Source organism: Chiloscyllium punctatum, chromosome 27, assembly GCF_047496795.1.
Source record: "Chiloscyllium punctatum isolate Juve2018m chromosome 27, sChiPun1.3, whole genome shotgun sequence".
Taxonomy (NCBI): Eukaryota; Metazoa; Chordata; class Chondrichthyes; order Orectolobiformes; family Hemiscylliidae; genus Chiloscyllium; species Chiloscyllium punctatum.
Genome location: NC_092765.1, coordinates 7,847,793 through 7,875,511, shown reverse-complemented (window position 1 = coordinate 7,875,511; position 27,719 = coordinate 7,847,793). Strand labels below are relative to the sequence as shown.

At 41.1% G+C, this 27,719-nt stretch overlaps 1 protein-coding gene across 1 annotated transcript in view; it reads left to right on the top strand.

Moving 5' to 3' along the window:
• LOC140453280 (uncharacterized) overlaps positions 1–26,264 on the top strand; it is a 37,668-nt gene extending 11,404 nt beyond the window's left edge. The window contains exons 3-5 of the mRNA XM_072547839.1: positions 7,113–7,214; positions 20,931–21,003; positions 25,875–26,264. Coding sequence (XP_072403940.1) covers positions 7,113–7,214; positions 20,931–21,003; positions 25,875–26,164 — 465 coding nt within the window. The 3' untranslated portion in view covers positions 26,165–26,264. The remainder of the gene's footprint in view (positions 1–7,112; positions 7,215–20,930; positions 21,004–25,874) is intronic.
• Positions 26,265–27,719: the final 1,455 nt, after the last annotated feature.

Here is a 27,719-nt window from a genome sequence, read left to right as displayed (position 1 = left end):
CTGGAGTGAAGAGGGCGTATTTGCCTCAGATTGACCAGTTATTTCAATGGGCGAAGGGAATCCAGGAAAGAAAGAGTGCAAAATAATGCAAATTGATTTCATGCTCATTAGTGTAAAGGATATCAGTCTGGAAGAATGGAACATTTCTATTTTTACCATTTACCATTCAGTGTCAGGATCAAGTACATTCAGATCAAATATAGAACAGCCAACTTCAGAGTAAAACTCCAACTGCTCCAACAATATGGTTTGGCTTCGGCTTTTGAAGTGCCTAACTCCTTTCAGGAAGTGTGATTCTATTATTTTTCTCTATTACGAGCTCTCTGGTTGAGATTGACAATTACCCTGAACTATAGATAGATCTTAAAGAGCACATCTGTGCTCAGGAAGAAATGGGTCAACTCTGACCAAAAAGATTTTATGTGGGGATTAATAAGTGGCACCGAAACTTTCATCTTGTACATCCCGATCAAATGCAAACCTAAATCCGAGGGATGAAAGTGCAATTATCAGTGAAAATGCTACCCGCATACAAAATAGGAGCAGAGGCAGATTACTTCATTCATTTTGAGCCTCTGGCACTATTTGCTAAGATCATGGATGATCTTTTTGTGTTTTGAATTCCACATTCCCATCCACCCGTATAACTATCACTTCCCCTGCCTAGCAAGATATATCCACCATCGACCTTTGTCTTAAAAATATTCCATGATTCCATCCCTGCTGTCTTGTAAGGCAGAGAGGTTCAAAGTTGCACAACCATTTGTGATTTATACATGAAAACTATCAAACTAGGAAGGAAATAGTGTGCATTTATATATTTCTCATGAGGTCACAAGTGCTTTTTGAGCAGTGAAATACTTTTCAATGAATCTAGGTGTAATATAAGAAATGTACCAGTCAATCTGAATGTGGCCACATCCTACAAAGAGCAATGAAATATATGACCAGATATTTCTTATTAGCTAGATTGAATTTACGGTACAGACAGGCTGTAGAGTGTTGTTTATTCAAGGCTGAGATAGACAGATTTTTAATCAATAAGTGATTCACTTATTCAGTAATAGGGAAAAGGCAGAAAAGTGGAGTTGAGGTTTATTCAGATCACCCGTGATCACATTGAATGGTGGAGCAGACTCAATGGGCTGAATGGCCTGCTTTAACTCTGACATCTGATGGACTTATGGTCAACTTGCCCAGCTTGTTATGTTCCATAGGAGCTTCATCCCATTTTATCTCACATCATCAGCATATCTTTCTATTTCTTTTCTCTCCTATGCTGAACAAGCACCTCCTCAAGTGCATTTATGACCAATATATTTGTTGCAAGATGAGCTATATTTAAATTTCTTTTGACAGCTGCACAGCGGCCATGCATTCATACTTTATCTTCAAGGAGACCCCTTGAGAGCAGTCTGGGCAGTACATTGTCAATTGCTTTGTGGTTGTCTTTAAACTCTCAGTTTTGGATTCCACTTCTAAATTGGGCACACAGTGTAGGATAGTTTTGGTCCGACCATTCAATGAACTCCCGTTCTTCAAATATTGATGCGGAATATCTTACTTCCACGCTGATGTGGCATTTGAATTTTATTAGAATTAGAATCCCTACTGTGCGGAAACAGGCCCTTCAACCCAACAAGTCCACATCGATGCACCAACATCAATATGATTGATGTCACACTTAGATGACAGTACCTCTGACAGTGCAGTACACTGAGTACTGAAGTGAAGTTCCAAATTAGATTTTGTGCTCAGGTCTCTGAAGTGGAGGTTGAGAGCACAGTGTTATGACTCCAAGGTCTTTAGATCTTTTTTCCCAAACAATTCAATGTCTAGCATTCCTATCCCTTTGAATGTGGGGCACATTGATAATCAGAGTTGAAAAGTGTGGTGCTGGAAAAACACAGCAGGCCAGGCAGCATCCAAGGAGCAGGAGAATCGACGCTTCGGGCATAAGCCCTTCTTCTCTCACTGAGATCCTTGTAGAGGGAGGAGGAGAGCTCCTTCAAGGTAGGCATCCTTGAAAGAGGATTCGCAGTAGGTTAAGATCAACTAGGAGAAAGTGAGGACTGCAGATGCTGGAGACCAGAGATGAAAAGTGTGGTGCTGGAAAAGCGCAGCAGGCCAGGCAGCATCCGAGGAGCAGGAGAACTCTGGCCTGGCCTGCTGTGCTTTTCCAGCACCACACTTTTTTGACTCTGATCTCCAGCATCTGCAGTCCTCATTTCTCCTCCATATTAATAATCAGCTAATCAGCAGAGTTTATTGCATTTGATCTTGAGAAGGTGATGTTCAGCAGCTGTTTTGAAGTTCTGCAGTCCATGTATTTAACATGTACTCACAGTGCTGGAAGGAAGGGGGTGGGGGGGTTCCAGCATTATGACTCACTAATTGTGAAGGAACATTGGAATATTTCCAAGTCAGGATGATGTGTGACTTGGAAAGGGACTTTGTCGATGGTAGTATTCCCATTTGATGATATTGACATTATGTTAGAATGCATAATTGTGGTACTCATATTTAGGATGTGCCAAGTTTTTGTAGGATCCATCTCCCTGTTCAATTCTGGATTAGAATTATTTGAGCCACAACTCTTCTTAAAATTGTGGGAGGATACTGAGTTGTACGTATTTGAAGTGAGAAGATTCAACCCTTTTCTTTTAACCAAGGATTACTCCTAAATATTTGGCTCTTCTCCTTTTTTAGGTTTTCTGACCTTCAGGCACCCAGCTTACCAAAAGATAGGGCACAACGTGGATCTCTTAATACTGACATCAACATGAGCAGTGTGCGTGAGACCATTGAGGATATTGGTTTGGGCCCCTTGCCTCTCCTTTGCTGTTTTGCTTGCCCCTGGGTCAATCTGGAGATGGAGCCCATGGCATCCATCAGACTGCCAAAGATCTTTCGCAACCTGTGGGATCTCAGTATATGAAGCAGCCCAGTAATGATTAGTGTTGTTGCAGTTTGTTGATACCTTGTTTGAATAGGAGAAAGTGAAGACTGCTGATGTTGGATAGTCAGAGTCAAAAAAAGTGGCGCTGGAAAAGCCCAGCAGCTCAGGTAGCATCCCAGGAGCAGGAGAGTCGACATTCCTGATGAAGGTCTAATGCTCGAATCATCAAGTTTCCTGCTCCTCAGATGCTGCCTGACCTATTGTGTTTTTCCAGCGCCACACTTGTTGACTCCTGTTTTGAATAGACTAATGGGAATTCTGGTGGTGACTTCATCCTAACCAGCACTCCCTCGCAGTGGTTATCTTATTTAACTTTGGTGCATAAAAAGTAGTTCTAGAGACCTTGACAGAATGCTTATGCAATAAAGAAATTGATTACTCACCATACTGTGCTCCCTTATTGTTCTCCAAGAGAAGACAAAGACAGTTTCCCTATTAAGTGACAATGTAAAGAATTACCAGATTGTCGATTTTCAATGATTAAGAGTGGGGCAGCACTGTGGCTCGGTGGTTAGCACTGATGCCTCACAGCACCAGGAACCCAGGTTCAATTCCAGCCTCAGGTGATTGTCTGTGTGGAGTTTGCACATTCTCCCTGTGTCTGTGTGGATTTCCTCCGGGTGCACTGGTTTCCTCCCACAGTCCAAAGATGTGCAGGTTTGGTGGATTAATCATGGGAAATGGCCGATAGTGTCCAGGGTTGTGTAGGTTATTTGGATTGGCCATGGGAAATGGGGGGATGGGTGGGATGCTCTTTGGAGGATCGTTGTGAACTCAATGAGCCAAATGGCCTGCTTCTACACAGTAGGGATTCTGTGAATCTGAGAAGAAAGGACTACCATAGACACCACAGGGTGCTAGCTAGATGCAGCGAAGAATTCTTGTCAAAGAGGTTAATAAATGCAAATTTACAGGCATTTGTATACATCTACTTAAGACTCAATTTTAAACTCAATGCTTTTCAATTAAATTTTTTGTTACTTGGCTGTTGTAAGTTTTCCCTTGAGATAAGCAAGTTGAATAAGAGTTCAACCGTGTTAGATTTGTATCGGTTGAACAAAATCTCCTGGTGTGTTTTAGCAAATTTTGTAAACTGAAGTCAAACTTATTTCTCGCAGGCAGCTTTTAAGGCTATTAGTTCATTTTCGTAATTCCATGGCATCTACTGAATTTGGTAGGGGAAATGCAGTTATAACACATAAATAAGATCAGCTTTCTGAAGTAGCTAGGGTTGATTGGATTCTGAAAAATCTTTGCACTTGCTGAGTCAAACCAAATTGAAATCGAATGACGCTAATCCGGAAAACAACAATTGCTGGAGATCACAGTGGGTCAGACGGAATCCACGGAGAAAGACGTTTCAAGTCTACATCAGAGCTGAAGTGAAGTGTGGAGGGGGCAGTATTTATAGTTGCGGGAAGAAGGATGGGGTTTAGGGTGGTGGTGTTCGGAGTGCTGGGGAACAAAGGATGTTGATATTTTGGATTAAGTGATGAGAATGTGAAAATGGCAGAACAATAGTGTGTCTAACCGCCCAACTCGGAAGAACAGACAGACCCATTCAGGTGGGGGGAAGGGAGAGAAGGTATGGGGACAAAGAATGGAACAAGTAAAGCTAAACAAAAGGGAAGGGATGGGAGTTGGTTCGCAGTCTGTTGAACTTAATATTAAGTCCAGAAGACTATAAAGTGCCAAGTCTGAAGATGAGATGTTATTCCTCAAGATGTTCTGTGATTACTTCTTCCTCCTGAGCTTCCTTTCCCCCCTTTAATGTTACCAGTCCATGATGTCTCATTCATGAGAGGAAATTAGCATCTGGAAAATACTTCATGAGGCAAGAAAATCAAATAATTTCTGCTAATTACTCTTCGCAGCAGCTGCCTTTGTAATTTACAGTTTTAGGTTTCAAGAGTAACAAATCCTTACATGATTTAATGCCGCTTATGTATAAATAGAATTCCAGCCATTCCATGACAAAGAAATGAATCATAGTAATGGAGCAATGCCAGGGAGAGGGAAGTGGATGGGTGGGCTGATTTGGAGGATTAGGTGAACAATGTCCCAATGTGCATATTTTGGAATTTCAACCACACCAAAACCACTCCCCCCCCCCCCCCCCCCCCACTATTGTTCCAATTTTTTCCCCATACCTTTTAATCTCTTTGGCCCTGGGACCTATATCCAACTCCTCCTTGAAGCATTCAGAGTTTTGGTCTCAACACTTTCGGTTACAGAGAATTCTACAGGTTCACCACTCTCTGGGTGGAGAATTTTCTCCTCATCTCAATTTTAAATGGCCTACCCTGTATCCTTAAACTATGAAGCTTGGTTGGACTCTCCCACCATCAGGAACATCTGATGTTTACAGCATTTTATAGTTTTCTATGAGATCCCTCCTTATTCTTCAAACGTACATTGAATACAGTTCTAACCGATCCAATCTCTCTTCATACATCAGTCCTGACATCCCAGGGATCAGTCTGGTAAACCTGTGTTGCATTCCCTCCATTGCCAGGCCTCTTGGAGACCAAAAATGCACAGAGTACTCCAAGTGTGGTCTCTCCAAGGCCCTGCACATTTGCAGCAAGACATCCCTGCTCCTATACTCCAATCCTGTCACTGAGAAGACAACGTACCATTTGCCTTCTTTACCAGCTGTTGCATCTGAAGGCTTACTTTCAGCGTCTGATGCACAAGGGCACTCAGGTTTTGTTCAACTTCTGTCTTTCTCAATCAGATTCAGGTAATAATCAGCCTTCCTGTTTTTACTACCAAAGTAGATAATCTCATGGTTACCCACATTATACTGTGTCTGACATGCATTTGCCCACAAGCTCAACTAAAGCTTCTTTTCACCTTCCTCATAGATCATCTATCCACCCAGCTTTGTGTCATGGAGGGGACAGGCCAGGATGAGTTATTCACGGGATGTGGGCATCCCTGGCTCGGCCAACATCCATTGTTTAGCCCTAACTGTTTCTGAGAAGGTGATGCTGAGACTCCTTCCTGAACTATTGCAGCCACAATGCCAATCTGAGCAGAGATCCAAGACCATGATCTAGCAGCAGCAATGAAACAACAGTATAGTCTATATAAGTCAGGGCGACATGTCTGATCTGATCTTCTAATGTCCAGCATTGTGCAATCAAGTATAGGAACAGCAGATTTCATCGTCAACTCCAAGGTGATTGGTATCTTACTTCCAGCTTGGGGTGAAGTAGTGGTTAAGACATGACTGAAAGCGAGTCATTTATTAACTTGGCAGAGTCTGTTTAAGCAGCACACAGTCGACTTAAAAAGGAGAATCAACCAGAGCAAACACAGAATCCTTACAGTGTGGAAGCAGGTCATTCAGCCGATCAAGTCCACACCGACTCTCTGAAGAGCATCCTACCAAGATCCACCCCATTGCTTTGACCCTACAATTCCCATAACTAATCCACCTAGCCTATAGAACCCTGGACACTACAGCATGTCCAATCCACCTAACCTGCACATCTTTGTGACTGTGGGAGGAAACCCAAGCAGTCACGGGGAGAATGCGCAAACTCTACACACACAGTCACCCAAGCATGGAATTGAACGCAGGTCCCTCACACCAATAACCACCATGCTACCTCTGGAACTGAACTTATGACTGAAACTGCATCAGTGCTTCCTGATTATAGCAGGATTAGAAGCAGTCAAGAATAAGAGGTATGCCATTCAGGACTGAGATGAGGAAGAATTTCTTCACTCAGAGAGTTGTGAACCTGTGGAATTCTTTCCCACAGGAAGCTGTTGGGGCCAGTTTGTTGGATATATTCAAGAGGCAGTTGGATATGGCCCTTGTAGCTAAAGGGATCATTGGATATGGAGAGAAAACGGGAATAGGATACTGAGATTGCCTGATCAGCCATGATCATATTGAAGGGCCAAATGGCCTTCTCCTACACCTATGTTCTATGCTATACTTCCAGAAAATCAGAGGTTATATGAAATTAATCTTGATCACTTATAGCCAAGCTTTCCATTCTGCATGGCGGATATGTGATTGCTCTAAAGCTATCATTCGTGGATCATGCTACAAGGTAAGAGTGGGAATGAAACGCACCACAAGATCTGACATTTTTCTTCTATTTAACAATTCTTTACTTTACTGTTTTTGTGTCAGATAATCATAACGGACGAGTTGCTGGGAGAAACGTTACAAACATGTCCAGCAAAGGATGGTGCAGCAGTCAACACAGAGGTTAAACAAGAAGTTGAAATTCCTGTAAGTGTTTCTAATTGAGAATAAAGAAGATAAAGTTGCCAGACTGCAGGGGTGCCCTTCCATTAAGGACAGACAATTGGCCGGGGTTTAACCCTGATGGGTCAGCACTCTTCAGGCAAGGGAAAAATGTTGGACCTTCATGGTAATCTCAGTCAGTGTGGGAATTGAACCTGAGTTGTTAGTATTACTCTGTATTGCAAACTAGCTATTGGGTCAACTAATCTACCTATTCCATAGTTGAGAATATTTCTTCACTGGCTCACCTGCACTCAAATTGAAGAACAAGTGAAACTATTGGTGTTTTTGCACCATTTCCCTTGCGAAGGAAATATTGTTTGATTTTTGGGTAAATGCATCATATTGTGAGGTATTGTGTCATGGAAACAAAGAGTTACTTGATTGCAGTTGGGGTGATATTCTCTTTGCTAATGTAGATCAAGTGACAGCATGGTAATGGCATTGGACTGGCATCACTAAATGTTGAGAGTTTATCCCTCCATTGTAAGGTGGGAAATTATATTTGATAAATCTAAAGACTGGACAAGAAACCTTGTTGGATTATTGCACACTAATATATATACAGGCACACACCCCGGTTCACCATTGATGCTCCAGCCTCAAGATGCTTCAGTTGCTATACCACATGTCTGCATTCAGAGCGTGATTACATAAACTGGCACATTCAACAGAACAAACATCAAATCATAACCACCATGATCTTTCCATTCTGCATGGAGGATATGTGATTGCTCTAAAGCTATTATTAAATACATTCACATGGGACCAAATAGCCTGCTGCTGTCTTTGTTTATATGTTCAATAAGAAATTATGTAACCCATGGAGAATAAGGCCAACCTCCCAGAGTCATAGAATCATACAACAAGGAAACAGACCCTTCCGTCTAACTTGTCTATGCTGACCAAAGTTCCCAAACTAAAATAAGTCCCATTTTTCTGTATTTGGCCCATATCCCTCTGAACATTTCCTATTCATGTACCTGTCCAAATCTTTTTTAAATGTTGTAACTGTATCCGCGTCTGTCACTTCCTCTGGCAGTTCATTCCACACACAAACCACCCTCTGTGTGAAAAGGTTGCTGCTCAGGCCCCTTATAAATCTTTCTTCTCTCACTTTAAAAATATGCCCCCTAGTTTTGAACTCCCCCACCTTAGAGAAAAGATCTTTGCTATTCACCTTATCCATTTCCCCTCATGATTTTATAAATCTCTATCAGGTTAACCCTCAACCTTCCACACCCCAGTGAGGAATGCCCCAGCTTTATCCAGTCTCAGTAATATCCTGGTAAATCTTTTCTGCACCCTCTTCAGTCTAATAAAATCCTTCCTATAGCAGGGTGAACAGACTCTCAGGAATGTTGGTTTGGAATGTATGGGCTGTGGACTTCTTTAGTTATGGAGGAAATCCAAGGTCAGTGAAAAGTGATACAAGCTCAAATTTACTATCATAGAATGATGGCAAGTTTCGGGAGCCCTTGATGACAAGAAATATTTAAAGTTTAGTCAAAAAGAAAAGCAAAGGGAAGCATATGTATGGTTTAGGAAACAGGAAATAAATTACACAAGGAATTAGGAGGGGTAGAAGGGACGATGAAATGTTCTTGGCAAGTAGGAGTTTGCAGGTTATACATATATTAAGAGCAAGAGGGTAGCTAGGGAAAAGGTAGGTCCAGTCAAGGACAAAAGAGGGAATATATGCCTGGAGCCAGTGGAAGTGTGTGAAGTCCTTAATGAGTACTTTGCATTGGTATTCACCAGAGAGAAGGACGTCGATGATGGTAAGATTAGAGAGGGGTATGTTGATGTTCTAAAGCATGTCACTATTAAGAAGGAGGAGGTGTTGCATGTCTTGAAAAACATTAAGATAGGTAACACCCCATGGGATCTATCCCAGGATAACGGGGGAGGGAAGAGAGGAGATTGCTGAGGTCTTGACAGAGATCTGTGGATTCTCTTTCGCCACAAGCAAGATGCTGGATGACTGGAGAGTAGCCAATGATGTTCTTTTGTTTAAGAAGGGTAACTGGGATATTATTCTAGAAAATTATAGGCTGATGAGTGGTCACAAAATAATTGGAGAAATTACTTAGGGATAGGATTTACTTGCATTTGGAAAATAATGAACTTAGTAGGAATGGTCAGCATAGCTTTGTGCAGCAAAGATCTTGTCCCCCAAATTTTTAAAAAGTTTTTTGAGGAAGTGATGAAGCTGATTGATGAGAGTAGGGCATTGGACATGGCCTATATGGACTTAACTAAAACATTTGACAATGTACCTCATGGTAGGCCGAGTCCAGAAGATTAAGTCACATGGGATCCACAGAAAATTGTAAGTTCAACACAAAATTGGCTTGGTCATAGAAAACAGAGAATTAATTGTGGAGCAGTGCTTTCTGACTATAAGCCTGTGACTAGTTAAAAATCACACAACACCAGGTTATAGTCCAACAGGCTTAATTGGAAGCACACTAGCTTTCGGAGCGACGCTCCTTCTTCAGATGATTGTCACCTGATGAAGGAGCGTCGCTCCAAAAGCTAGTGTGCTTCCAATTAAACCTGTTGGACTATAACCTGGTGTTGTGTGATTTTTAATTTTGTACGCCCCAGTCCAACACTGGCATCTCCGAATCTGTGACTAGTGGTGGACTGCAAGGATCAGTGCTGGAATTTTTGTTGTTTGCAATATATATGTGTGATTTGGATGAAAATATCAATGGTCTGATTAGCTGTAGACAGAGTGCAACAGATGTTCACTGAAGTAATTCCTGGGATAATATCCTATGATGAAAAGTTGAGTAGCCTGGGCTTTTGTTCTCTCCACTCTCAGTGAGAGGTGATCCCACTCAAGCATACAGAATTATTTCAGAGCTTAATTGCTCAGACGTAGGAGGCTGCCTCCCCCTGGCTTGGGGATTCTAAATCAGACTGTTTCAGGATAAGGGGTAGGTCATTTAGTACTGATTTGTTCATTCAGAGGTTGGTCAGTCTTAGGATTTTCTGTCCCAGAGGGATATGGAGGCTCCGTCTTTGAGCACATTCAAGACAGAGATTGATAGATTTCTATATACTTCAAAACAATATTTTAAATGATACTTACATTTAAAAAAGTCAATTAAAAATTAGAAAGTAATATTTTCTGAGATAGAATGTGTGTGATATATGTATAAATGTGTAAGGGAGGATATGTGGAGCAGAGATGCTAATAGATCACACCAAGTTTTAGACTCTGTGTTCTGTGGAGCTACTTCCAATTTATTCCCTTTGAAAAGATAATGATTATGAGAAGAGCAATGATCCAGTTATTTGCTGAATAAATTTAGTTATCAACATCTGTGACACAGTGATTCAGGTTTCAAATTCCAATTTAAACTGAGGTTTAGTGTTAACAAAAATCCAACTGAGGAATGGATAGAGACAGCAGGTGAAACAAGTTTGATAATTCCAAAAGGAAATTGGAAAAATATCTAATTGGGAGTTGGTCACTCATATCCAAAGAATGAAAAAAGTGTTCAATTCTGTCATCTCCTCAACTTGAACAGTAAAACCACAATCAAAATAGACAGTGCAGTACAGAATCAAACTACAGGTAAAGACACTTTCTTGTTATAAGTGGGATCACAGACCAAGGAGTCAGTCACTAGTAAGTGTCAGTCTGAGGTTTCATCTTGAATGTTCTTTCATCTTTTTCCATTGCCATACTAATTGAGAGAGAGATTCACAATTCCCTCTGGATACTGTTGTCCCTGTCTGGAGGATCAAACAAGCTGAGCAGATAGTCAAAGTCCTCAGGGTGTTTCAGATCTACAATGACAGCATCTGCTGTTTTACCCGGCTGTTGTAAGGTGCAATTTTTTTCTTATACTTTGAAGTTTTTTTAAAATATCTTTTTCATGATTATCTTTTTCCTGTTTATGAACACTGTGTCTCAATTTAATGTCATCAAATTTAATTCAAAAACTTTTGTGAAAACGTTGCTTTCTGATCTGCCTCTTTGTTTTGTGGAACCTTGAACACTTACCACATTTGGAATGCATCTTCAATATCAAGCATTCACAGATAATGCTTGACATTGAGGGTGGATAATAAATTATAGACCAGTGAGCTTTACTTCGGTTGTGGGTAAAGTGTTGGAAAAGGTTATATGAGATAGAATTTATACTCATTGAGAAAGGAATAAGTTGATTGGGGATAGTCAACACGGTTTTGAGAAGGGTAGGTCATGCCTCACAAACCTTACTGAATTCCTTGAGAAGGTGCCCAAACAAGTGAATGAGAGTAAAGCAGTTGATGTAGTGTATATGGATTTCAGTAAGGTGTTTGATAAGGTTCCCCATGGTAAGCTATTGCACAAAATATGGAGGCATGGGATTAAGGGTGATTTAGCGGTTTGGATCAGAAATTGGCTAGTTGAAAGAAGACAGAGTGGTGGTTGATGGGAAATGTTCATCCTTGAGTTTAATTACTAGTGGGATACCACAAGGATCTGTTTTGGGTCCATTGCTATTTGTAATTTTTATAAATGACCTGGATGAGGGCATAGAAGGATCGGTTAGTAAATTTGCAGATGACTCTAAGGTCGGTAGAGTTGTGGATAGTGCCGAAGGATGTTGTAGGTTACAGAGGGACATAGCTAAGCTGCAGACCTGGGCTGAGAGATGGTAAATGGAGTTTAATGCAGAAAAATGTGAGGTCATTCACTTTGGAAGGAGTAACAGGAATGCAGAGTACTGTGGATGTGCAGAGGGATCTTGGTGTCCCTGTACATAGATCCCTGAAAGTTGCCACCCAGTTTGATAGGGTTAGATTAGATTAGATTACTTACAGTGTGGAAACAGGCCCTTTGGCCCAACAAGTCCACACCGACCCGCCGAAGCGCAACCCACCCATTCTCCTACATTTACCCTTTTACCTATCACTACGGGCAATTTAGCATGGCCAATTCACCTAACCTGCACATCTTTGGACTGTGGGAGGAAACCGGAGCACCCGGAGGAAACCCACGCAGACACGGGGAGAATGTGCAAACTCCACACAGTCAGTCACCTGAGTCGGGAATTGAACCCAGGTCTCTGGCGCTGTGAGGCAGCAGTGCTAACCACTGTGCCACCGTGCCGCCCTCAAAGGGTTGTTAAGAAGGAGAAAGTGAGGATTGCAGATGCTGGAGATCAGAGTCAAGAGTGTGGTGCTGGAAAAACGCAGCAGTCAGGCAGCATCCAAGGAGCAGGGGAATCGACGTTTTGGGCAAGAGCCCTTCATCAGAAGGCTTACAGTGTGTTAGCTTTTATTAGTAGAGGGATTGAGTTTCAGAACCATGAAGGCATGCTGCAGCTGTACAAAACTCTGGTGCGGCCACACTCAAAGTATTGCATACAGTTCTGGTCACCGCATTATGAGAAGGATGTAGAAGATTTGGAAAGGGTTCAGAGGAGATTTACTAGGATGTTGCCTGGTATGGAGGGAAGATCTTACGAGGAAAGGCTGAGGAATTTGAGGCTGCTTTCATTGGAGACAAGAAGGTTGGGAGGTGACTTAATTGAAACATATAAGATAATCAGAGGTTTAAATAGGGTGGACAGTGAAAGCCTTTTTCTTCAGATGATGATGGCTAGCATGAGAGGGCATAGCTTTAAATTGATTAGATTAGATTACTTACAGTGTGGAAACAGGCCCTCCGGCCCAACAAGTCCACACCGCCCCGCCGAAGCGTAACCCACCCATACCCCTACATCTACATCTACCCCTTACCTAACACTACGGGCAATTTAGCATGGCCAATTCACCTGACCTGCACATCTTTGGACTGTGGGAGGAAACCGGAGCACCCGGAGGAAACCCACGCAGACACGGGGAGAACGTGCAAACTCCACACAGTCGGTCGCCTGAGGCGGGAATTGAACCCGGGTCTCCGGCGCTGCGAGGCAGCAGTGCTAACCACTGTGCCACCGTGCCGCCCACACGGTGAGGGGTGATAGATATAGAACAGATGTCAGAGGTAGTTTCTTTACTCAGAGTAGTAGGGGCATGGAACACACTGCTGACAACAGTAATAGACTTGCCAACTTTAAGGGCATTTAAATGGTCATTGGATTGACGTGTGGATGAAAATGGAATAGTGTAGGTGGGATGGGTTTCAGATTAGTTTCACAGGTCGCCGCAACATCAAGGGCCGAAGGGCCTGTACTGTGCTGTACTGTTCTATGTTCTATAAGTAAAACAAAATAACTGCTATCGTTAGATCTCGGTATTAAAAATAGAAAGTGCTGGAGGAACTCAGCAGTTCTGGCAGAATTCATGGGCTGAGAAATAGTTCACATTTCAAGTCTGGTATGTCTCTTCTTCAGTGGGGTTTCTCTCTCCACAGATACTCCCAGGCCTGCGGAGTATTTCCAGCACTTTGTGTCTTTATTAACACATAAGACTCGGTTCTGTTAGGGCTGGAGGAAGGATTGCAGTGGAGTTTGCTAGGTTCAGTATTGGGATCCTTCATTTTCCTGATATATATGAATAACCTAGAACTCGATGTGCAGGGGACAATTTTAAAGTGTGCAGATAACACGAAACTTGAAAGACTTGCAAACTGTAAGGAGAACAGTGTTGACTTTGAAAAGTCCGTAAACATGTTGGTGGAGTGGGCATATAAGTGGTTGGTAAGTTTCAGTGCAGAGATGTATGAGGTGATGTACTTGGTCGGAAGAACATGGAAAGACAATATAAAATGAGGCATGCAATTCTAAAACAGGATGCAGAGTACACGGACCTGTTCTATTCTGTGCACAGATCATTGAAGGTGGAAGGACAAGTGGAGAGTTCAGTAAGTAAAGCATACAATGTTCTCTGCTTTATTAATATGGGCATAGAGTAGAAGAGCAAGGAGATGTTATTGAACTTGCATAAGACACTTGTGAGAGCTCAGTTGAAGTATTGTGTACAGTCTTGGGTGCCATATTATAGGAGAGATGTGAACACATTGGAAAGATGTGAACACATTGGAGAGAGAGTGCAGAAGTGTCTTACATGATTGGTTCCACAGGAACTTCTGTTAATGAGGATAGGTTGAAAGGTTGGGATGGTTCTCCTTGGAGAGAAGGAAGTTTTAATATCTATTAGAAGTTTTCAAAATCGTGAGTGTGCTGATAGAGAGGATAGGGAGAAACTGTTCCCACTTCTAAAAAGATCAAAAAGAGGCACAGATTTAAAGTGATTTTTACATGCAAAAGAAGCATTGGCGATAAGATAAAAACTCTTTTAGCTCAGTGAGCGGTTTGTGTGTGGAATGCACTGCCTGGAAGTATGGTGGAGACAGGTTCAACTGAGGCATTCAAGAGAGTATTGGATGATGGTTTCTGTCCAAACAATGTGCAAGAATATAGTGGAAAAAGTAGAGGTGGTTCATTTGAGTGGTGTGCAGGCATGATGGCTTGAATAGCCTCCTTCCTTGCAGCAGGGTTCCTGTGATTCTGTGATAAAGCTCCCTTTGCTTCACAACATCCTTCATCTCCAACTTCAAAGAATCTCATGCATTGCACACATGTGACATCTGTTTTGCACATACCATTTTCTGCTTCAGGCTTATCAGATCCTCAAACTGCAGCAATGCCTCTTTTTATACATGATGTTTCACTGAAATATTAAATGGATTTATCTCAGGAATTCTAGGATGGAAAAATATCGAATGAATAGATTTAAAATAATTACCATTTTTGCATTTATTCTTTCATGCACCTATTGGTAGACTTTACAGTATTCAGTGCAAATGAAACATGAAACTTAACTGGGCTTTCTTGATTGAATATATTTTGAGATCAAATGAAAATACAACTCTTGTGCAAATTGAAAGAAATTGACATTTTTTTTGCATTTATAACTGTTATATTTCTGTGTTCCTTTACAATAAGTAATGAGACCACTGCTGGGAGGAAGATAATTGTTCCTCAATCATTGCCCTTCTGTGTTAAATGAAACAAATCAATAAATAATAACTAGTTGATCTCATGCAGCAATTCTCACAGAAAAATGTAAGTCTAATTTTAACCTATCATAAATAATATTAATAATTAGCTATTGTATCTCCTGGTCATGTTAGTTGTTTTCCACCTCATTTTAAAAATAATGCTCTCCTTCCCAAATATTCAGCGTACAATTTGTCATTTCATTTTGTCCTCAATGTCATTATTCTTTTTTTGCATTCCAGTTAAACAAGGTTGGCCTGTCAATAAATTACATTTTGTTTATTTGCCTGTATTTATCAAACTTCTGTGTCTTATATTTAGGATCACAGGAAAGAGGAGGAGTAGGCCATTCAGCCCCTAGGGCCTGCTCCACCATTCAATAGGATCATGGCTGATCCAACATTTTTCACATCCATTTTCCTGCTGTTTCCCCATAAATGGTGTAGTTACAGCATCAATTGTGATTAAACCTTGATTTTCTTTATATAAGAGGCAATGCCATTGCTAAAGCAGGAAGATTTTTGTTTTAAATAAAAAAGATCAAGGGTAGAGTGTAGCCCAAGATTAGTGAGAGAGGTCTCTCACCCAGGAAATACAAGAGTCTGAAGACTGGACATGTGGAAGTTGTGGTAATGGTTCTGGAGGAGGTTCTGCTATCAGAACTGATGGCACTCATTTTTTCATTCATTCATGGGATGAGTACTGCTGACTGGGCCAGCTTTTATTGCCCATCTAAAAATACCCAGAGGGCAGTTAAGAGCCAATCCTATCTTGCTGTAGATCTAGAGTCACATGTAGGCTAGAGTAGGTAAAGACGGCAGATCTCCTTCCCTAAAGGACGCTAGTGAACCTAGACTCTGCCAGCCTCCAAAGGGTTGCACTGGTTCAATCTATGACAAATCAACTCTATGGTATTCGAATGCATTACCAGCAGTGACCAGTGCTCCCACTGGCGCTACTGGCACTGATTGTCTCAGCTTTCTAAGGTGGCACTTATGAATGGTGGAAATCCTGCCTCTAGCCAATTAGCTATTAAATGTCTACAGTGTAGTTGTCCTTCCCAAACAGACCTCTCAGCCAGGGATGGAGTTAGGGGCATAGAGACCATAGCACTTATTATCGTGCTGCTCCAACTCACAAGTGGGAGAAAAATAATTGATCCTTTTGGAGGCTGGTAGATGCTAATTTGTGAGTTTTGCTTTTGTTTACATGTTATGTATATATTTGAAACCAAACAGCACAGATTTCACATTCAGTGAGACACTCTGTATCATTGTACAACCCATGAAGCTCAAGTGCCCTCGATTGAGTACTTCTTTAATTCACTTGGAAGATGAGAGAAGTAGATTGCATTGGTTTCCATAATTGCTACTCAGAGCTCTTGGGCTGCTGTGCCGAAGTGGCGTCCAATATTTTACGTTCCTGGGCTTTATATTATCTTCCAGCTATTCAATCCGTAAAGTTTTACCCTAATTTTCACAATGTGAATATTAATACTCCGTCTGAGATCAGAGTGGTGCTGGAAAAGCATAGCAGTTCAGGCAGCATCTGAGGAGCAGGAAAATCAACGTTTCGGGCAAAAGCCCCTTTTGCCCGAAACGTCGATTTTCCTGCTCCTCGGCTGCTGCCTGACCTGCTGTGCTTTTCCAGCACCACTCTAATCTAGAATCTGGTTTCCAGCATCTGCAGTCCTTGTTTTTTCCTATCCATCTGAGATCAGTACTGTCTAAAGTCTCCCAGTATAAGTTCATGATTTTTCAGTTTATAAACCAGTTTATATACCAAGAGAATTCTAAGCCATGTCTATTTCCAATGATGGTTCCTGCATTGAACCTGCAATTATTGCTGATAGGTTGAACAGCGAGAGATGTATGGTGGGTGGTGTCGAGTTAGAAGTGAGATTGAAAGATGGATTAGTTGAGTAGTTCTCATAAGCTCTAGCAGAATCCTAAAACTGTACAAAATTAAAGCTAGGGTTATAAGTAACTCCTGCAATGACAGAATTGACAATTATGGACATCTTAGTGTGAAATTGAGACAGACAGATGAGAGTGGTCTCATATAAAACTCTTGTCAGTGTATCCTATTTAAAAATACATGACCTATGCAAATCTTTATTCACCTCCATCCATGCACCAGCTAGGCCACCATAATTGGCCTTTGAAACACTGTTCCAATTATCAGATCACATCAAGGTAAATTTACCTAGCACCAGCGGTGGTCTCATTCTAATATTCATTCCTGGTGAGCTAATAATGAATTGCATTACAAATAGAACAAGTTTAAGGTTCTAAATGACCTACTGCTGTTTTTCTGTACACACTAATTATATTCATTCAGTGTCGCATCAAAAGAGCCATTTGAGTTGCTAATCTGTCTCCTTTATTATATAGTTTCTCTTCCAGTTGTCTTGGATCTATGGTAATGTTCTTACCTTGCAGGTGTTGAGCTCATGTCCTAATCCAATGATTTAAAAGCGTAATAGCAAAGAAATTTGCATATGTATAGCTGCTTTCACAAACTCAAGATATCCAAGGTACATTAGGGGGAATTCAATGTTTTTTAGGTGTACTCACTGTTACTTTAAGGAGCTGTTTGGCAGACATAGGTGCAATCATTATGTAGCCAAAACAGGTTAGTATCAGTCTGCAAACCTTTCCAACCCAATGCTAATAGTAAGCAGTAAGGTGAAGGACGCTCTCTGGACGGTCCGAAACCTGGTGATCTTCCCGCTGAAGTAGTTGACCCAACTGAGTGTTGCAGACTGGCACATTCCAAGGTCCAGGACTACATGTTGAGGGGCGCGCTGAAGCTTGGGGCAGCTGCCACCAAGGCGTGGTGGGGAAAGACCACCGTGTAACATCTGCCTGCCTAAGAAGAACAGAGGGCCCACCCAGTCATTTGGGCTCCACTGACGCCTCAGCAGAAGAGCTGGATAGTAAATGTACAGACTTGTATATAGGAAAAATAAATTTTGATGTCTGTATGTAAAGAAATGTAATGTGTGCACAAGAATAGCATGACCAGTTGTAAAGAGATCCAAATAATTTAATGAATAAAGTATATTTTCGAAATAAAAAAAAAGTAGGCAGGAAGACTAAAATAGATTCCAGGTCAGCTATGCATTGGAAAGTATTTGGACCTTTACCAGGTGGTCCGTAGCTCCTGTCAAGACAATAAATGCAGAAGTGCACCTTGCCACAGCAACTCCAATCCTGGGTGGTGGCAATGATGGTGGGGTGGGGAGTGGGGAGGGGGAAGGGAGGTGGGAACAAATGGCTCGGTTTGCTGAGTGTACAGTGTGAATCAGATTTGTACCAACAGAACTGGACTCGAACCTGCTCCTGCTGGGTTAGATTAGGGACCTGCCTCAGAGTCAAGAGTGTAGTGCTGGAAAAGCACAGCAGGTCAGGCAGCAGCTGAGGAGCAGGAGAATCGACATTTTGGATAAGACCCCTTCATCAGGAATGGCCTGCCTCAACCTGCAGTGGGTCAGATTAGGGTTGGTCATATTAGGGTGGCCTTTGGCCGAGAAGTTGAAGAAAAGGTCACCGTTGAGTGTAGGGCACCCAGGAGCAACATGGGATGACATTTCAGTGCGTTGGTGAGGAATGCCGCATAGTTTTGATGTAATGTTAACTTACAGCCCTGCTGTGAACTTTCAAATTGATGCAAAGATTGCTTGCACACTTTAAAGAGGAACAGACATGGACACTTACACAATATACAGCCAATCCCTTTCCTTAATGAGCATCACTAAAACTGAATATCTTGTCAGCGTTGTTTGTGAAAGCTTACTGTGTGAAAGTTGCTTCTTGTATTTCTTTCTAGCAGTGAACACTCAACATAAGTATTCCACCCCATGGATCTTCAACCACGTCTGGGAATATCATGCCAATGGTTTCACATTGTTGCAGATTGGACAAGCTCTGAAGAGGATAGTTAGCTTGCTTTATGTGGAAGGTGGTGAGTGAGTGGAACGGATGTCAAACAGTGTGACTCAGGGCATTTTGGCATTTTCTTCCCTTTGGTGATATTCTGACCTTGCTCCCTGGAAACTGAAACTAGAATTTATTTAATAGAAAACAATGACCTTCCTCATCTCATGGATTCACACAGCACCAAAGTGGCCTTTTGGCCCATCAAGTCTATGTTAATTCCATTTTCCAGCAGTTAGCTCATAGTCTTGAATGTTATGACATTTCAGATGCTCTTCCACATACTTTGTAAAGATTGTAAAGATAGTAAAAATACTATCTTCCTCGGCTGTACATTCCAGATTCCTAACACACTCTGGATGAAAATGCCTTTCTTCAAATCTCCTCTAAACCTTTTGCCCTTCATCTTAAAATAATGCCACTCTTATAACTGAACTTCCAAATAATGGGAAAGCTGCTTTCTATTTACCCTGTCCAAACCCCTCATAATTTTATGCACATCTGTCAGGTCACCCCTCCCCACCTTCCCCCCCACCCCCAACCTCAGCCTTCACTGCTTGAAAGAAAACAACCCAAACCTACCCAGCCTTTCTTCCTCATTAAAATGTTCCAATCCAGGCAACATCCTGGTGAATCTCCTCTGGACCCAATTCTTACTTCTTTCCAACATAACACATTGGAGCACAAATGCAATGCGCTTCCTACTAACGTGAGGATTGTGAAAATATTGAGTGGAGTATTTAGCAGCTGCTAAAACATGGATTACTAACTTGGCCAAACAGCAAGGGATAGTGGGTATATTGACCACATAAAACTGTGAAGTCACAAAACACAGATACCAGATATGATGCAAACATAGAAACCAGGTGCTAGTGACATTAGCATAATGTAAAAGGCATCAGTTATCCTGGATAGACATATCCCCAATCATTTATCCACCCAACAAAAGGGACAGAAAGACATTGGGTCCTGCTACACAAAGAAACAAAACGTAGCAAGCCAATCAAATGATTGATTTTTTTTAAACTGTTAAGTGGATCTCCTTGATTGGCAGAACTATAGAAGGCTCCTGAAAACCATCCAAATATATAAAAGAGTATTCATCTACAGACCATTCTCTTTTGGACCTTCTGAGGAGACCAGCATGGTCAAACGCAGGGACCCACTTACTGTCCAGAGAGAGAGAGATAGAGAGAAAGCAGCTTCACAATCCCATAGAGAAAGAGAGAGAGTGCAGCCGTGCGAATCTACAAGAGACTCGGGAAGTATTGTCAGCTTAAGGGACAAAATAGGATTAGAGATTGTATTGTGATATAGTAAAAGCTATTACAACTTGATTCCTAATAAGGTTGGGACTGTTTTGCATTAGTACTGGCTTGTGCTTTTAGTGATTTGACCACTTTGGTAATGTAGGACACCTGGACAAAGTCATTCCTAACCATCTTGTCAGAGTTATCTAACTTATTTGAGGAGGAACGAGACAGCAAACGTTTAATGGAAGTTATTGAGTTTGGTATTTTTGAGAGCTGCAAGATATACCAGAGTAGCTTCTACAAGTTTATCGGTCCTTCCATAGAGTTCTGCGTGGTGGAAACACACACGTGCATTCAGATGTTGCACCCAACAATATAGTCCGTCTTGTAAATTTATGAGATCAAAATTGACAACTCACCCATCTCTGACACTAAGTCTTAATGTATCCCCACGATATTGATTCTGCAACAAAAGCACAAATTTATATACCTTCCACCCCATCACCTCTTTGGGAAATGGATGATTTGGATTAAATACAAATATTTTTTGTGTTTTAGGTCAGTGAAGTCATCAGCCTGGGAGAACAGAATGATATTTCTATCAAAGAAGAAAATATCACAACAGAGGAAGGTAATCTTGGGCACGAACATCAACATTAATTTGCAGACTCTGGTTGTCATTGTCAGATCACGTTAGCAGACTTGAGCAAACTTGGATACGTTTGTGATAAAGGCACTGCGTTAAGTTGTTTCCACAAGTGGATATAATGAAGGGTAGCATATGTTAATCATGAGCTGATCTCCTGGATATTGCTATTGTAGCACAGTGGTAGTGTCCCTACCTCTGAACTATGAGGCTTGTGTTCAAGAGGTGTGTAATAACATAGAACCAGCAAATTTTACAGGACCACGAGAAGTCATTCAGCTTATCGTGTCTGGACATCACTCCAAAAAGAGCTGTCCAGCTCATCCTATTTCCCCAGCCTTATCTCAGTAGCCCTCTATGGAAGCATCTCTGAGCAGGTTGATTACCAAGAGCAACATAGATATTTTCTATTCAGTGGTTTGGAGAAGATAATTATGTTGCAAATGTCTCAGAATCCAAGCCTGAGAATGAAGTATGTGATAGTTGGCCATTAGACATGAAAAGCTGGTTAGGAATATCCTACAAGTAAATAGTCATTCAGTTATACAGCACAGAAACAACCCTTCAGTCCAACCCATCTGCACCGACCAGATATCCTAAACTAATCTAGTCCCATTTGCCATAATTTGGCCCATATCCCTCTAAACTCTTCCTATTCATATACCCATCCAGATGCCCTTTAAATGTTGTAACTGTACCAGCCTCCACCACTTCCTCTGGCAGCTCATTCCATACACACACCACCTTCTGTGTAAAATAGTTGCTTATCAGATCCCTTTAAAATTTTTCCCCTCTAACCCTAAACCAATGCCCTCTAGACTCCCCCACCCCAGGGAAAAGGCCTTGAGTATTCATCCTATCTATGCCCCTCATGATTTTATAAACTTCTATAACGGCACCCCTCAGCCTCTGATGCTCTAGTGAAGAAAGCCCGATTCTATTCAGCTTCTCCCTGTAGCTCAAATTCTCCAACCCTGGCAACATCATTGTAAATCATTTCTGACCCATTGAAGTTTAACAAAGTCTTTCCTGTAGAGAGACCAGAATTGAACACAGCGTTCCAAATGTAGCCTCACCAATGTCCTGTACAGCCACAACATGACCTCCCACCTCCTATACTCAATGCACTGACCAATGAAACCAAATGTGCCCAACACCTTCTTCATGATCCTGCAACTACACTTCCAAGGAAATATATACCTGCACCTCTAGGTCTCTTTGTTCAGCAACACTCCCCAGGACCCTGCCATTAACTGTATAAGTCCTGCCCTGGTTTGCCTTACTAAAGTGCCATTTGTCACATTTATCTCACTTAAACTCCATCTGCCACTCCTCAGTTCATTGGCCTATCTGATCAGAGTCCTGTTGTATCCTGAGATAACTTTCTTCACTGCCCACTACACCAATTTTGGTCTGATCTGCAAACTTACTAACCATACCTCCTATGTTCACACCCAAATCATTGATATAAATAACTAAAAGCAGTCCTATCCCTAATCAGTCCTTGCCTTTCCAAATGTGTTTAAATCCTGTCCCTCAGAATCCCTTCTAGCAACTTACCAACCACTGACATCAGGCTGACTGCTGTCTTGTTCCCTGACTTTTCCTTACCAACTTTCTTAAATAATGGCATTACATTAGCCACCCTCCAGTCTTCTGATGCCTCAATCATGGCTATTGATGATATAAACATCTCAGCAAGAGACACAGCAATCTCTTCCCTAGCTACCCACAATGTTCTGGAATACACCCGATCAGGTTCTGTGGATTTATCCACCCTTATGCATTTTTAAAGCCTCCAGCATCTCTTCTTCTGTAATATGGAAACTTTTCGAGCTATCATTATTTAACTCCCCGAAGTTCCCTAATTCCCACATTCTTCTCCACGGTAACTACTGACGCAAAATATTCATTTAGTATTTCACACATTTCCTGTGATCTCACATATAGGCAGCCTTAAGGGGCCATATTCTTTCCATAATTACTCTTAATGTATTTAAAGAATCTCTTTGGATTCTCATTAACCCTATTTGCCAAAGCCATCTCATGTTCCCTTTTTGCCTACTGAATTTCCCTCTTAAAGTATACTTCTACTGCCCTTGTACTCCTCTGGGGATTCACTCAATCCCCAGCTGTCTATACCTAACATTTGCCTCCTTTTTTTTGATCAGATCCTCAATTTCTCTGGTCATCCAGCATTCCGTGCGTCTACCAGCCTTGCCCTTTACCCTAACAGGAACATAGTGTGCCTGAACTTTTGTTATCTAATTTTTAAAGGCCTCCCATTTCCCAAGTGTCCCTTTACCCGCGAACACCCTCCCCCAACCAACTTTTGAAAGTTCCTGCCTAATACCGTCAAAATTGGCCTTATTCCAATTTCAAACTTTAATTTATAGATAATATTTAAAATTTAAATTTAAATTAACTTTGAAACAGGATTGGAAAAAAACATCATTTTGCTCAGTTTCAACATGGGCACGATTGCGAAATGTGTTAGTTAACATAAGATTGTTTTATAAGAACTCAAACAGCACTTGAGTTTGTGGTCACTTGTTTATTCGCTGATGAAAATACAAAAGCAGAAAAGCAAAGTTAAATTTAAATTGACCCCATGGATCTGAGTACTATGGGTAGCTCCAAACTGCGTGCTACAAACAGAATATTGAAGTATTAGAAAAATGCAGAAAAACATTTTCTGGGATACATCAGAATAAACAGCAAGAGTTGGCCATTCAGCCTCTGAAACCTGTTCCGCCACTTAATAAGACCATGGCTGGTATGATTGTAACCTCAAATCCACATTGCCTAGCAAGAAACTATCTACCTCTGCCTTAGAAATAGTCAAGGTCTCTGCTTCCACTGTCTTTTTGAAAAGTGTTTGAAGACTTATGACCCTCTGATATAAAAAAAATTCACTTCAACTCTGTATAAATGGGAATCCCTAATTTATAAACAATGACTCCTGATTTTAGATTCTTCCAAAGAGGAAACATCCTCACCACATTCCCCCTTCTCAGAACCACACATGGTCTTATAGGCTTCAGTCCAAGTCAACTCTTACTGTTCTGAACACCATTGGGTGCAAACCTAGCCTGTCCAACCTTTCCTCATAAAACAACCCTCTCAGTTCCAGTGAAAGTGTGATAGATATACTTTGTCTGAACCGTTTCCCTTTTTTGCCTTTTTTCAAGAAAACATTAAAAGTCCCATGTGACTGAATAGTTAGAAAAATGTTCTGCTGTTTTAAAAACAAAAACTGATTCCTGATTGAATGTACAAAGCTAGAAATGAACAACCCACGTCCAGCATTCTGATTGCAATTTATACTCAGAGTATTGTTGATACTACTGGTGTTACTGTCAAACAGGTATAACAGCACAAAAATCTACAGAAACCAGTTGCTTGGTCCAATTGCTCAATACCAGAGTCTCATTATTTGTTGCCCTCATACTTTCTCTATCCCTCGCTGTTATCTTCTTCCTCATGAAGCCTCCACTCCCAGGAATCCATCCTTTCTACTTCAACCACTCCATGTGACTGACAGATTCCCATTCTTGGCTCTCCTCTTGCGATTCTTTTTCCCAGAGATAAGAGGCCCCAGTCTGTTCAATGTCACCTGTTTCAGTTCTTAAAAAGAATTGACCAGTGCTGTACACAGTACTCCAGGAGTATCTCACTCATGCCCTTAATTTGAAACATAAGACCCCCCTTCTTGAAAGGATGCTGCCAGAATTAAAATCCTGCTACAGTCAAGAAACATTCAAAAAATTTCATTTAAAAGACTTAAGGTGGGGAGCTCATTTTCTTTCTACATTCAGTCTAAAGTCAGTTTTTTGTTTTCGAAGTGCCGAAGTATTTTTCTTTTCAACTGAATAATTGTTCAGCCACGCAGGACATTAAGAGTTTACTTGAGCTAAACCAGAAAAGGGCAGTCACCCAATTAACCAACTCTTTCGATCAACACTGTTGAAAAGTATAGTCATTAATATCATTGCTTTTTGTGGAATTTTGTTACAAGTAAAATATTTGCATTGTTTGCTTGTCCATCTTACAATAGGTGATCAGCAATTCTTCCAATGTTTGGTAATGTTTTGAACATGAAGTCATTCACACTAAAATCCCACCCAAAACTAGAGAGCTACATCAGCTGCATACGACAAACTTGGAATTGCAGATTTATTACTGTACAAAGTACCTTACATTTTCTTGTACATAGACACTGACAGAGTAGGTTCAGTTCCCACACTGGCCACCATGAAGAATAAAAACAGAAATTGTTGGAAGAGCTTAGCAAGTCTGGCACTGACTGTGAAGTAAAATCAGAGTTAATATTTCAGGTCCATTTATCCTTTCTCAGAACCAAACCCGAAACATTAACTCTGATTTCTCTCCCCAGATACTACCAGACCTGCTGAGCTTTACCAGCAATTTCTGTTTTTGTTTATGATCTACAGCATCTGCAGTTCTTTCAGTTTCAAAGAAAAACTCTCCTTATTAACCTCTGCCCTTGCCTGGAGCGTGGTGACCCTCAGATTAAAACTACACCAGTCATCTCTGATTGCCCCATGGTCTGGTAACACTGTGGTGTTGTAGAATCATAGAGTCATACAACATGGAAACAGACCCTTCTGTCCAAACTCTCCATGTTGACCTTAATCCCAAACTAAGCTGGTCTCGCCTGTGTGCATTTGGCAACTATCCCTCCAAACCTTTCCTATTCATGAACTTATCCAAATGCCTTTATAACATTAGAACTGAACCTGCACTGCCACTTTCTCTGGCAGTTCAATCCACACAACTTATCTTTGGAGGCTTCATTTTAAAATATTACCTACTTTTTTTGTTTTGTTTTGCAGAGATTCAAAAAAAAGTTCCCACACCAGACCCAGTACAATCCCACCGACAAAACCATCTAGAGCGTGATGTCTTTCTACTCTTGGGAGTTCACTTGGCACTTGTCATTTCTGTTCTAATAATGGGTTGTAGGTGCTTATGTGCCCATAAGCTTCATGTAAGCAATACTGTTGATGTGGAGGAACTCGTGGTGACCATAGGTTTAATTAGCTGTATAGTTGTTGCACTCTTCGCACTGCTAGGAGCTACCATAATTTTATTCATCCGTATATTGCTGGCAAAGTTCCCATAGCTGTACTTTACCTTTCCAAAGCAATAAATCATTTAGTTGGACACAACAAATTTTAAAATTCTTTTGTTTAGTGTAGATTGCCAACTCTGTAGAAGAAGAAAGTGAGGACTGCAGATGCTTGAGATCAGAGTCGAGAGTGTGTTGCTGGAAAAGCACAGCAGGTCAGGCAGCATCCAAGGAGCAGGAGAATCGATGTTTTGGGAATATGCCCTTCATCAGGAATGAGGTCTTGGATGCTGCCTGACCTGCTGTGCTTTTCCAACTCTGTAGAAGTTTGACACTTGGCACAAATGTTTTTACATGTATTCATGCAGGTTGCTCAAAAATCTTGACAAGTTTTGATGTGCACACTTATTCTATCTATCCAGACCAGCGCTCTGTTCGGTGTACGTATGTCCCAGTCTGGAGAGTTTAGCACAGTGTCCAGTCTTTCATTCCATTGCGAGGGAGAGCTCTATTGATGGATTTGTTTGGGATTTAATGTTAAGGTATTTTTGTGGGAAGACAATGGCCATGTGGTATTATTGATAGACTATTGATCAGAGACCCAGTTAATGGTTTGGGGACCGAGGTTTGAATCTATGAAGCTTGAAATCAATACAGATCTGGAATTAAGAGTCTAGTGATGAGCATGAAGCAACTCTCAATTGTTATAAAAACCCATCTGGTTCCCTGAAGTCCTTTAGAGAAGGAAATCTGCCATCCTTACACAATCTGGTTGACATGTGACTCTGGAACCACTGCAAAGGGGCGTTAACTGTTGACTTTTAACTGCCCTCTGGGCAATTAGGGATGGGCAATAAATGCTGGCCTAGCCAGCGACTCCCTTATCCCGTGAATGAGTTTTTAAAAAGGTAATGTGGAAAGATCACAAACTGAAAAAAAGAGTTCATTTTGGTATCCTGGCCACTGTTTATCCCTCAACCAGCAACACTGCCATCAGATTATCTCATCATTGTGTTATGGACCCTCAATATATTTTAAAAAGGTGGCCTAGATTCTAACTCTTTCTTATTTTAAAGTTAGATGTGAAGTCCCATGTTCCAGATGTGATGTGACTGATCAAACTACTCAGCATTAAGCAAAACAGAATTTTTAAAACACTACAGTTAAAATACAAACAAAAACGAGAAAACTTAACCAAATAATAATAATATTAACTGTTCGAATATAATAACATCCCATAAACACCCCTTGACAAAAAGGCCAATTCAGACACAGATTATTACATGCAGTTCTCTAATTTAGGAGGAAACAACATCAAGAGAAGATTCAGAGAAAGTAGCAGCCAGGAGACATTCACTGAAGCTTCCAACTCTTTTGAGACCCCAAACAGCTTCTGCTTAAAATTAAACCTGAAAACTAAAACAACATGTAGAAATCTGTATCTGAGCTGGCCATGTGACTTTTATTGTTCCAATTTTAAAAAAGCTTCAAGGCCTCACAAATCATTTACTTTCTTAGAGACAGCTTGGTGCTTCTGCTGTACAAGCTCTCTTCAAAAAAAAGCAAGGACAAAATAAATTTCTTAAAGTGACAATTGTCACATTGCCAT